The following is a 13,217-nucleotide window of genomic DNA, read 5'->3' on the forward strand; positions in this document are numbered from 1 at the left end:
GTTACTTTAACTCTCAGATCACAGTTTGATTTGATTTTCATATAGCTGTTTTCATAAATAATGGAAAATTAGTAACTTACTGCTCAGGAAAAGTGCTTGTGGGTTAAATTAGTTGTAGCAGAGGTCATATATTACTTCCTGAATAGTTTGCAATTATCAATTATGGATTAAATATGGTGAGAATATACTGAAAGTGTATAATAATGAGGAGTTATCTCTTTATTAACACTGTGACCCGTGTAGTTCATAACCCTTTCATGTTGTTGCAGCCATGATTACCTTGCAGCCAGGAGTTAGCAGAACAACCTGATTATGCCTCACAGCAAGGGGAAAATCCTTGTGCTGACTCTTGAAAGAGTAGGTTCCATCAGATTTATGCCAGCTTCGTGGTAATCAAGTGGTAGCAAGACCTTTTTTCTCTGCTTTCAGATCATGAGGGGCACATACCCTTCTCAGAATAGTTTTCAGCTGACACAGCCCCCTCTAGGTTTCCTGAATTGCTGGCAGCTTGTGGTCATGTATATAAATGTGAAGGTGGCTGGCAGGGGCTGATTTTACACCAGCTTTTAAAAATGCAGCAGAAGGTCTCTGTGTTATCAGTACTTCTTGCCCTCTGAATCTCCCCATTCACTTCCAAGTGGCAGGCATGGGTTGAATATTATCATACTATACATGATAGTGCCTGTCATAGTGCTTCTGCTTTAATTAATAATGGGTTTTGGCAATATTTATCTACATTACATCTATTAATGTCAGCATAGGTAGTCTGATAATGTAACACTTGTTAATTCAGCAGCATCACTATGTCAGATCTATAATCTAACAAAAATAAAAACAGCTGTCTCTTGCATAGTATCTTCTGTCTGTAGACCCAGGGGATCACACAGTACATTAAAGCATTTTTGTCATAGTAGTGTCAGAATCAGATAATGGAATATAGCAATATAGTGAAATACAGGAAATATTCCTATACATAGAAGTATATTCCTACATAGGGGAATATAGGGATACAGGAATCAGATAGTGAAACGGCTTGTTCAAGGCTGGGCTGAAGGCAGGGTCAAGGCAGACAAGGGAGCAGTTGCAGTCCAGTGCATTATTTTTAACAGCAGTTGTTTCCCCAAATGCATATGATGATTACAAAAATTATATGTATATTTTTAAAATTAGGACATTTGTATTAATACCAAAATAACAAAATAAATTGTATCAACTGGGCTTGATTTTCCATCATTCATTAAACTGAAAAGGAAAAGCCGTCCAGGCATTTCCCTTTTCATGAAATTACATCCATCATTAATATGAAACAGAAAATAATTGTCAGACTTCGCACAGCACCCTGGAATGATCCCAGTACATCTTGACTTGTTGGGAGAATTTTGAGTTAAAATTTGTTGTAATCTTAGCAGCAGTTGTTGAATGTTTCATTTGCTTGTAGAAGTGTCAGTACACAGTAAGGACAGAGCAGAATTTTTTTGACCAACAGAGTCTTGGAAGACCTTGTGACCATCTTTGAGTCCTTAGCGTCCTAAATACTGGGTTTTTTTAATCCTTGTCAGGGCTTAAACCTTTCTTTCAGCAGGAGCCACTGGGACTAAATATATTTTAGAAACAGTAAGTGCGTGCTAATGATGTGCTCATGAGACGTAAATTATTAGAAGGGGTTGGTACATTTTCTAGCCTGTTTGGAGAGCTCTACAATTTGCTTATATTGAACAAAGCCCCTGTAAAATAGTATTTTTAAATAATTTTGTTTGAATGAACTGAAATGTTCTTTAAAAGTGGTTCCTTTTCCCAGTAGCTATAGAGCCTAAATTGCACAAGAATACAGGTGGCTGTCTGTGCATTTTGATATGTGCGTTCAAACTGGGGTACCTTGAAGCAAAATCTGTTTCCTGTTGTGTTTTATTCCCTTTATAGATGGTGTGATTTTAATGCCTATGGGGATTTTCAGGAGTTTTCTTAAACAGCATAATTATTTTCAAGTGAAGCTTTTTCAAATTGCACATTTTATTAGGTTTGCATTAAAATGTTTAGAGTTTAGTAGACCACATTTTATTTATTATTCCAGTAATGTATTTTTATAGTCAAAACCAATGGTAAATGGATGTTCTGTTCTCAGAAAGCTGAAGTGTTGGGAAACCAAACGTCAGTTTACAAGGGGTGTTTTTCCCTATGGAAATCAATCAATAGATCGAGGTAACTGATACACACCATGGCTCACACTATCAACCATGGTGGACCACATCACCATTCTATAGGTCTGCACTGACTTGGTGGCACAAACTGTACCATTTGAGAGTACCATAAAATCAGCCAACAATTATGTTTCCATATGTGTTAGGTGATCACATCATTTACAGGATAGTCCTAATGTTTCAGGTCAAACTTCCTAGAGGTGAAACCTGTCTGATCAGGCACTGTTTCCTGGGAAGAGTGATTACCGTCCTAATAGGTTTGTGGACTGCCAAAGGGCTGTTGGCTGCAGCAGTATCCTGAAATAGATATTTAGGATTATTGATGTTTTTTTCTTTAAAAAAAAAAAAAATATGATGACAACCCATTTTTCTTTGACCAAGTAACTGAAAAAACTTGACCAGCCACCAAGAGTAGATGGGTCAGTGTCTGGTCCTTGGTGGTTGTTCTTCAGAAGCTGCTGCTGCCTGAGAGCTCTCTGGTGGAAAGTTCAAGTCCTGTGGGCTTTTCATTCTGGAAATGAGTGTTTAGATCATTTAAACTTGATAATGGTGTTAATGAGGGTTTTCACATAAAAGATGGAAAGAGAAAATTAGGTCTTCCCTAGTGGGCTTTAAAAATTTGCCACAGGAAGGCTATCCAGAGGTTCATAATTTGCTGATATCCAAGTTCTTTAATGCATTTTACCACTTTCTGGCACCGTACGCTTGACCTTGTTACAGTATTTTTAATAAGGTTGATTTAAAGTATGTAGGACAAGGCGTGCTGGCAGTAAGTAAAAGGAAAGAAAAATGAGAGAAATCAGTTATTAATTTGAACTTAGTAACAATAGCTCAAAACCCAGCATCTCTATCTTCCCTTATTATTTTGTTGGGTATTTTCTGACTACACCATGACTTTCACATGGGAGATAAAAGTTGGGTATTCTGAGGAGTGGTACCCAGATTTGGCAATCTTCTGAGAAAACAGCCTTAGCTCTGTCCGTTAAAGAGAGGGTTTTGCCTGCCTACAGATGCAAAAATATCTTTACGATATTTTAGCTTTAAATCAATTTTGACTGACAAAATGCCAGTCAGGAGACAAGCAGAAGAGGCTCGTCTTCCTGTAGATTTTTCCTGTAGCAGGGTACTTGCACCTCATAAAAATGCTATTTTGTGCTGGGAGGCTGCATCTAGGGGGGACTGATCCCAAAAGCTGGGCAGACATCATGCCAGGGTTGCACCAATTGTGTCCATCTTCTGGAAAGAGCACAGAGCGGTGTTTGCCAATGGTGTAACAACAAGTTTCAAGCAAATAGAATGGTATATTGTTAAATCGTTCAAATGTAGTTTCCATTTATCTGAAGAATTGTATTAGGTGTGGTAGGAGCTGTGAGAGCCAATGTTGGAGCAGCACTTCGATGAGTTAGGGGATATAGGAAGATATAAAGCAAAAAGATGGGAACCATCTCAAAGATTTTTAAATCTAAGAAATTTTTGCAGCCTAAGGTAAAATCAGGGAACAGACTTTATCTCTGATTAAAGCTGTTTGTATCTTTCATATTTGCATTTTCCAGAACACCTTTTTAAGTGTAATGGCAGAAAAGTTCCTGGAAATGGTTGAAAACTTCATCGTTCTTAAATTTAGTTGTTAGGAGCTTATCCAAACAAAAATCATTGAAAATTCCTGAGTTATATGTGGTGAACTGGGCTACAGATTATGATTTATATATATATATATGTGCATTTAATTTCTTAAATAATGTACTCATGTTTCTAGTGATGTGATAATGCACTTTGGAAGAGCTTTAAGAACGTGGATAACATTGTCATCTAATTCCACTGTGGGTTTAAAGAGCTGAAGCATGGTGGTACAAGGTCTCCTGCCACAGTTTTTGGCATGTGCCCGGGGCAAAGGCTGTGTCCACTTGTGTACATCCGTGTACCTCTTTGTGTTTCCAAAATACCCTCTGCTTGTATTTCTCGATGATGCACACTAGAAACCCCCTGCAGCAGCTGTGACCTTTCTCCAAGTTCTGAAGTTTGAAGCTGGAGGGGCTGTAAAATACCAGAGCTCGCCCAGAGGACAAAATATAGTAACGGGCTGGAAGGAAGCAGGCATTTTCCCGGGGGAAATGGTGGAGGCAAACAGTAGCAATGGAGTATTTGGAAAGCGAAGGCGATTCCTCTGATGAAGAATGCTGTTTTTCGGGGAGCAGTGATGAGTACTCCTGTGATGAAGTCCAGAAAGTGTCTGAGTCAGTGCTCACAAGCCAGGCTTTTACATAATTACTTGTGGCATTTGGTGGTGTGCACTCCTAATAATTACTTGTTGCATTTAATGCCCTGAACTTCTAATAGCTACTTTTGCATTTAGTGCCGTGCACTTAGAATAATTACTTGTTGCATTTAATGCCATACATTTCTAGTATTTACTTTTGCATTTAATGCTGTGCACTTCTAGTCATTACTTGTCGCATGTAATGCCATGCACTTCAAATAATTACTTTTGAATTTAATGCTGTGTACTTATGTACTTCTAATAATTATTTGTTACATTTAATGCCATGTACTGTAGCTGGTGGCAGCCTATCAAAGCATTACCTTTTAAATATACCTTTTAAAACATGGACTGACAATTTGTTTTGCTTGAAGGTGATTGAGGTTAAGTTGTAGATTGGTGGCATGACCCTAGGTGCGTTTGTCACTTTTAAGCCTATGTGAGGTGTTGGCAGTGTTTGGAAGTCTGAGTGTGTCTTGTATTTCACAGCTGATGTACATAAAGGTTTAATGTTCATATAGAACTGGAAATATGTTAATTTTTTCCTTCTGATTTAGAAAATTGGTGAGATTTTTAATCCTGCTTGCAGCCTGATTGGTAAACATCCCATAACACAAAAGCATGCAAGGTTTATAAACCCACTTACAATCGATGCAGACTGTGGAAACAGAAAACTGCTTTCCCCTGTCAGTCCCTTCGTTCAGTATTTGTGGGACAAGGGTCCTGCAGCAGAGGGGAGGTTTTAGGCAAGGATGTGCAAGATGGCTTTGGAGAATACCCAAAGATAGCAGTTTCTTAACTTAACACTTCATATGTGAGCCACTTCATCATTCATTAAAAACCCCTGTTTTTTCCTACTTATCCGTTATTTCTGCTTGTGCAGAACAGAAGGAAACCTCAGAATTGCATGACTTTCTGATTTACAAAAACCTTGTCAACCCTCTGGCTCTTGGGTGTTTGTGCAAAGCGAAATGCCCTTTGGGAAAGTACCTTCGTTCTACATTAATTTCATGCTGATTAAAAGGGTGTATTAAGTACAAGATAGTGGAAATCATAACAGTTACTTGTGCGTTTTAATCTCTAATGTTGTTTATTTAATATGTTTCAACTGAAGCCACCAATAGCTGTATTTTACTTGCCTGTAATCATGTAACTATTATACAGTAACTATAGCCATGTCTGTAATCTATAACTCTAAGGGTATAAACTGTCTTGTTGTGGCAGAAAGGCATCTGAGATAACAGGACAAGTATGTGAAGTTTTAACTGGAATTAATGAAAAACCAAAAAATTTGCTTACTCATTCTAATATATTAATATACCAGCAAAAGTTGGCTACAGCAACTTAATGGGATATTAAATAGTATTGTCCCTTATTTTCTTTGTATTTACCAATTTTTTAGAATTTAATAGAGATAATTGCCTACTACTATTTGGCTACTTCTTTCTACTTGCTTTAAGGTACCATAATTTTGTTTATCAGTATGGATAAATTAGCACGGATACTTAATTTCATTGAAAGTAGACTCAACAATGGCATTCGAATGTAGGCTTGAACATTAATGTTTCTTTCGTTTGTATTTCTACTTGCTTTGTTTTAAATATATTGAAGTAAAATTAGCTCAATTAAAGTAATTAAAGTTAATTAATGATTACCTCTAAAGGGAGAGTGCATATTTCTGTATGAGTGCATATGTACCACCCTTTTTTTTTTTTTTTACTATATTACTGTTTTAATACCTCCAGTCTTTAAACAGGGGAACTGCTATTTGTAACAACATTTTTAAATCCATTTTCTATTTCAGTGGAAATGTACAGTGGTTTTCCAGTCTAAATGAATTAGGTGTGTTTAAAAGAGGTGGGTCTCTTTTGCCTGTAATCCACTTACCCTTCATACTTGGGAAGTGTTGGAGTGAATTTGACTCTGAATCCTGTACATTTGTTTGACCAACACAGAAAATGCAACAGCATCTCTTAATCTCTGATGAAACACTGAATCAGTCTGATTAAAATGAATTAACTTCGTATTTTGTAGCATGAGCTGGCAGTGGCCCGGTGGGGCAGGGAAAGGGAGAACACAAACTATTTGGTAATGAAGATACAGAAAAAATTCTAAATGCAGTATTTTTTCTGGTGAAAAGTGCCAGCACAGCGCTTTAATGCAGAGACCTTTCAAAGGCTCCATCCTAACCAGGCCCCTTTTATATGCCTGATAGTCCCAGCCTCCTCCATGCTCAGATAGCAAATACATAGCGAGTCCTATAGTCTGCTGCATATGTTGTACCTGCTCTGAGTAGCAGAGCTGATGTCTTGCTTAACTAGATGTTTCATGTTCCAACACTGAGATATTATGTAGGTTTTGGGGTAGAAGGACAAAAGACGTCTAAGTGTTCATAAATAAATCTATGCAAATATCTAATTTTTTGATAGATTCATAGTGAGAAATGAGACTTTGCCTAAAATAGATGGAAAGCATGGGCTGATGTGTGTCTGGATGTCTTATTTATAAGGGGAACCAGGAGGTTTTTTCTGCTCGTGCAGGGTTTTTAGCTTTTCTGTGTTTGAAGCCTGTATGGATGATGAACATCAAATCAGTATAGGGGAAAAGCTATGAAACCCAGAGATTTATTCTTGAAGTACGTTAAGAGTGCAATATGTTTGGAAATAAAAAAGATTGTCATGAAAATAATACAGCTTACTTAAGTAATACTTTATTTTCTTTCAGGGAGGATGTCAGAACAGCCAACGTCATTGCAGCTGAGGCAGTAACTTGTCTGGTCATAGACAGAGAGTAAGTACAACATTTTCCTGCTGTGGGGTGAGGTGTATCTCAAGTTTGCACCTTTTACAGTTTTTAACTAGAGCCTTTGATCATTTTCTGCAGAAAGGTCATTTGATTTTGAGTAATACAGTCATAGTATATATGGGTCCTTGATGAAGTAGAGGGAAGGTCCCTCTAAATCAATAAGGCAAAACTCAGTAGTGACAAGTACAGACAATTAAGAAGTGCAGAAAGACAAAATGGAAGTAGATGGGGAGATAGCATTACTGTGGAAATGGATCCAGGCATTACGATGGAACACAGATTGCGTTCTTGTCGATAAAATGTTATGAAAGGCATTGAGCTTCTGGCAGATTTTAGAGCAAGATGTTGTTATTCTAGTCCATGTGGGGATGGAGAGCCCTCATCCAAAGGACGTAGACCTGCCTGAAGCTCTGTGGCTCGAATAAGATAGAGAAGATCAGAAGAGGAAAATGATGTCTTATATAGGGAGCTTGAAGGAATTAGGGGGCTTTAATCTAGAAGAGAAATGTCTGGGCTAGGGACTTTTGCAGAGGTGTAGGAGAGCACAGAGGCAAATATATCAGTGGTTTCTCTGTCCTTGAATACTTTCCTGGGCATAGTCTTGATGCAAGACACCGTCAAAGGTCAGATGCTGGGTTAGGAGTGACCTCTGAAACCCTTATATTCTGATGATGTACATGATTCTATACTCAAGTGTCTTGTAGGTATGATCTACATACACTCAGTCCTGGTTTGACACAAGTTTTGTATTCAGTTATCTTACAGTCTTTCATTTCTAGAACTCTAGTGTTCTGTAATGGATGAACTGGGGAACAATAATTCAAAAATCCTAGGTCTTCTGATACAGGTTTTTTATGATCAATTAAAAAAAATGGTCTGTCCATTGAAAACAGATGATGAACTTCAGGACTGTCATCTGAGCGGCTTGCTTTCACATACACAAGCAAGGTAGCCTTGTAGATAAAAGACACACTATGCCTTAGTGTTCTGTGGGACAAAGAGAAGAATTGACATAATTACATAATTTAGCAAGCATTAATTCAGAGAAATACAAAGCAAGAAGTCATTTATGCTTTTTTTCTGAACACTTCTGTAAGGGTTATTTGGTTTGCACTGTAAGCTTTTTAAAAAAACCAAGTAACTAGTAACTGCAGAGTCAGTCGTTCCTGGTCATTTTACAGACTGTTTCTATGCTTGTCTCTTGTTACTTTTTCTCAGTATATAATGCCCTTGAAATAGTAAGGAAGTACAAGTTAAATTTAAACTGATGAAGCTGTAGTTAATCTATACCAGAGATCCTAGTAATGCTCTGCAATTAGTAGCAGAGCAACACTATTTATAAGAATCCTATTTATAGTGCAAGAAAAGTAATGCTATTTATAGCACTATTTATAGTTCAAGGAAGGTTGTCCTGGTCCTGACTAGTTCTAACTTTCTTGTCATAGCTCTTCTCTTACATTGTTATTTTATAGGCATGTGAATAACTATCGAAGCATATTTTAATATGAAGAAAATCTACTAAGACTTCTGTAAATTTGGAAAATTATGCAGATGCCATTCTGTTAATGAGGGGAAATAGCATTACTTTATATCCAGATACACAGAATATTACAACATTTTGTTTGTTATGGTGGCCATGGTAGGTGTTCACGTTGAGTCACCAGATGCAAGAAAGCAATGGAAACTGGAAGCCAGCTTTACCTACAGTCTGAGCTGTTCTGTGCAGAAGGAGGAGTGATGCACGTCATTAAGGTTGCCTAATAACTTTCTATTACAAGACAAGCTCTTTGTTTAATAAACTGTAATTATTGAAGCAGAAATTTTCGTGCTCTGTATGTGTCTCTATCTGAAACATGTCAGCAAAATTGATGTTGCAATTTCAAAGAACAAGTTAAGGAAAATATCATTTCCTTAATGGTCAATCCATTTCTTTGAGAAACTGGAGAAATTTAGTCTTGGTGACAGTAGGGGTTAGTATTACCCATTGGCATTATCTTGTCAACAGGGTAACTCTTCCAGCTTCCTTGCACAAGTCTTCCGAAGACATCCAAAAATTGTTCCACAGAACACCTGACAGCCACGCTGCTAATACCGCTGCTGTACTCCCATCTAGTTAACACCTGAACTATAGAAGTCACACCTTGGTATCACAGCAGATTCTTCCTAAGGGAGATGGAAGATTGTTTCTCTGGATTTGTAAATATTATGAACAATTGCAGGGCTGTTGTAGTTGCTGGAAGATTTTGAAGTTAGTAATACAGGAAGCTTTTTTTATAGGGATGAGCCAGGCCACCAAGCAAGCTCTGGGAGAGCTGGGTTTGAAATGGGACATTGCTTAAGCATGACAGAATGAAATGGTTTGCCTAGAATATTTTCTGAAATTAAAAAAAAATATACATTAAAATGCTACAGGGGTGAAGCAGTGGGAGTTGAAAATACCATGAGGAAAAGCCAAACAGTAATACGTGATGAGTCTTTAATCAGCAAATTCTCACGATGTCAGTGTTACCTTGCTTTTTAATTTCCTGGTGAAACAAGAAGGCCATTACAGTCACAAAAACACCCCAAAGATGCCCAAAAAGTAGTATAGCTATTTCTTGCAAATCTGTTTAGACAGGCTTTGCAACAATGGATTTTCAGCATCCTTTTCTGATGTAGAAATGATCAGAGGCATGATCTAACAAAATTAGCACTTGATGTGTCCCACAGACTTTAAGCCATTTTGTTCCCACTTATTCTTCTACTGAAAATATTTGTTATGAAGGAAACATTGACATTCTTTCTGTCTTGCAGTTGTCTCTGTAAGTCCCTTCCTTTACCAGAATAATGAATTTCAGTGGGATTTGGTCCTTCATGCTCTCTGGCTTCATCAACAGTCTCCACCATGCAGGAGGTGAGATGAAGCCAATCATCCAGCTCCAACCAAGCTGTAGGATAAATTTTGCTGACTTTGCTAAGGCTTAACATCAGATTATACTTAATTTCACTTCTATGTGAATGAATAAATATTGCTTGTGAGTAGCCTGCAAATTGAATCCTTTTCTGTAAACTGGAGAGATATGGATTTGATGGATGCACTGTTTGGTGGGTAAGGAATTGGCTGGATGCTTGCATCCAGAGAATAGTACTCAATGGCACAATGTCTGGATGGAGATCAGTGACAAGTGGTGTCCCTCAAGGGTCCATATTGGGACCAGTACTGTTTACTGTCTTCATCAGTTACATTGACAGTGGGATTGAGTGCACCCTCAGCAAGTTTACAGACAACACCAAGCTGAGTGGTGCGTTTGATACCCCTGAGGGACAGGATGCCATTCAGAGGGACCTGGACAAGCTTGAGAAGTGGGCCCCTGTGCACGTCCTGAGGTTCAAACAAGGCCAAGTGCAAGGTCCTGTGCATGGTTCAAGGCAACCCCTGGTATCAATACAGGCTGAGGGGTGAAGGGATTGAGAGCAGGCTTGGGGCTACTGGTGGATGAGAAGTTGGACATGTTCTGGCAAAGTGCACTTGCAGACCAGAAAGCCAACCATATCCTGGACTGCATCAAAAGCAGCATAGCCAGCAGGTTGAGGGAGGTGATTCTCCCCTGCACTCTGGTGAGACTCCACCTGGAGTACTGCATCCAGCTCTGAGGTCCGCAACACGGGAAAGACATGGACCTGTGGGAGCAGGTCCAGAGGAGGCCACAAAAATGATCAGAGGTATGGAACACCTCTGCTGCGAGAAAAGGCTAAAAGAGTTGGGGTTGTTCAGCCTGGAGAAGAGAAGGCTCTGGGGAGACCTTATAGCAGCCTTCCAGTACTTAAAGGGGGCTTATAAAAAGATGAGGACAGACATTTTTGTAGGGTCTGTAGTGGTAGGACAAGGGGCAATGATTTTAAACTAAAGGAAGGTGGACTCAGACTACATATAAGGAATATATTTTTTATGATGAGAGTGGTGAAACACTGGAACCCGTTGCCCAGAGAGGTGGTAGATGCCCCATCTCTGGAAATGTTCAAGGTCAGGTTGGACAGGGCTCTGAGCAACATGATCTAGTTGAAGGTGTCGCTGCCTAATGCAGGGGGATTGGACCAGATGACTTTTAAAGGTCCCTTCCAACACAAACTATTCTATGATTCTATGACTCTATGAACCTTTAGGAAGGTGTCCTTCAGCAATAATCTGAACCCAACAGTGAAGAAGACAAAGGCTCAGCACTGAACTTTTAATTTGGTTGTTCTTTTAAAATAAGTGAACTATTTCACATAGACTCTGTAACATATATTCTGAAATTAGCATGCGTAGCATAGAAGAAACATGAATGTGTGTGTTTATTTTGTCAACTGCTTTAGCTCGTTGGTTGATACAATTTTGACCTAGATGTAAGTGGTGGGAGTCTGCACACTTAGGGCAGAAAACAAGAAAGGTTTGGTGTGTTATTTTAAGGGAACGGGAAGGAAGAAAATGTAACGGCATGTTAAGTTAATAACAACAAGGGAAGTATATTTATTCAGGGAATGAAAGTTACTGAAGCTCAATGTGTGTGATTTTTGAGCTGGAAGCTATATGCAGACAATATATCATGTGCTATAGTTCATGGAAGAGAAAAAGTGAAAGTTTGGGTTGCAACTGGAAATTATTCTGGAGTTCGGATTTTGAAGGCATGGAGGAGGGGAGGCACAAAGAACTGAAGCATTACAGACACCACCTGAAGCATTGCAGATACCAGCTGAGACATCAGTGGATGGCAAATATCCCAATAAGGACTATGGCTCTTCGACGATAATGATGACAAACAGGGGGAAAGTGTGAGCTAGCACAGGGAAAATGCGAGCTGGCAGAGGGAAAAAAGACATCAAGTAATAGGTTTATTGTGCTGGGGAATGGGCATAAGCAGCAGACAGTTACAGAAGGTGAGAAAGCAAGGAGGAACACTTAGCTTTGGCCAAGAACTGGAACGGGTGAAGAAATCTAGGCTGTTATTGTATGAAGAAGGGAGATATTGCAGCCGTTACAGGGAATTTTGCAAGGAGCCAGAGAGGCAAACTGAGGCCTCCCAAGCAGAAGGAATCTTGGGCACAGAGATAACAGAAATATTATAGAGGAGCAGCTTTGTATGAAACACAGCTGGAGAAAAACATGATAAAGGTAGTAAGGATTAATTTCATAGGTAGTCAATAGATGGGACCCTAATAAGGAGATGTCCAGCAGGGATATCTGTTGTGGGTCAAAATCACTTTGAAGAAGATAGCAAAGGAGTAGCAGTGAAGGGACTCCTGGATGTGTCTGGATATGGATGCATTTAGACATAAATAATATAAATGTGAAAAGTTTTTGTGGAAAGCAAGTTTTCTGGACCTGTATCATTATAAATGACTGTAAATTTCCAAAGAGGGAAAAATAATTGCTACTAAAAATGGAAAGTCCCAGATACTCTGGAATATGGTGGTGTAACAAGTGTTCACTGAAACAGCAGAGCTGGTTGAAGCAAGTTTTGGCACATGATGAAGGCAATGTCATGGGTGGTTTCTTTGTAAGCAGTGATGAGCATACTATGGAAAATAACCTTGGATGAAGTTATAATTTGTTAATTTAGGTTAAATTAACTAGACGGCTTAAAAAGTAGGTCTGTAACACTGGTTCTCAATATTAAAAATGGAAAATTGAGACATTAAAAGGCCTCTTTGGGAAATTAGCTGGACAAGGGCACCTACAATTCCTTCATCTAATAGGCTTCGGTTCTTAGAAATATGCATCGTAGAAAGGTAACCCATTTAGGAAGTTATTTATAGGGATTTATAGAAGTTTGTGTTTGGAAATGACTGAGGAGAATTGATTAGTTTGAGATCCCTATAGTATTTAGAAAACCTATAGAAAATGAAGCAAGCTTCAGAGGTGGGGTTTCCAGGTGAGGCAGCTGCTGTAGTGCAGTCATAACAAGCTTTACAGTGACCACATTGGGAGTACCATTAAT

At 38.7% G+C, this 13,217-nt stretch overlaps 1 protein-coding gene across 2 annotated transcripts in view; it reads left to right on the forward strand.

The window, feature by feature from the left end:
* Positions 1 to 13,217, forward strand: part of PRKG1 (protein kinase cGMP-dependent 1) — a 508,935-nt gene that overhangs the window by 420,793 nt on the left and 74,925 nt on the right. For both annotated transcript variants that reach the window (XM_055721117.1, XM_005446262.4), the window contains exon 8: positions 7,180 to 7,245. In XM_055721117.1, coding sequence (XP_055577092.1) covers positions 7,180 to 7,245 — 66 coding nt within the window. The remainder of the gene's footprint in view (positions 1 to 7,179; positions 7,246 to 13,217) is intronic.

The sequence above is a fragment of the Falco cherrug genome, chromosome 9, assembly GCF_023634085.1.
Source record: "Falco cherrug isolate bFalChe1 chromosome 9, bFalChe1.pri, whole genome shotgun sequence".
Taxonomy (NCBI): domain Eukaryota; kingdom Metazoa; phylum Chordata; class Aves; order Falconiformes; family Falconidae; genus Falco; species Falco cherrug.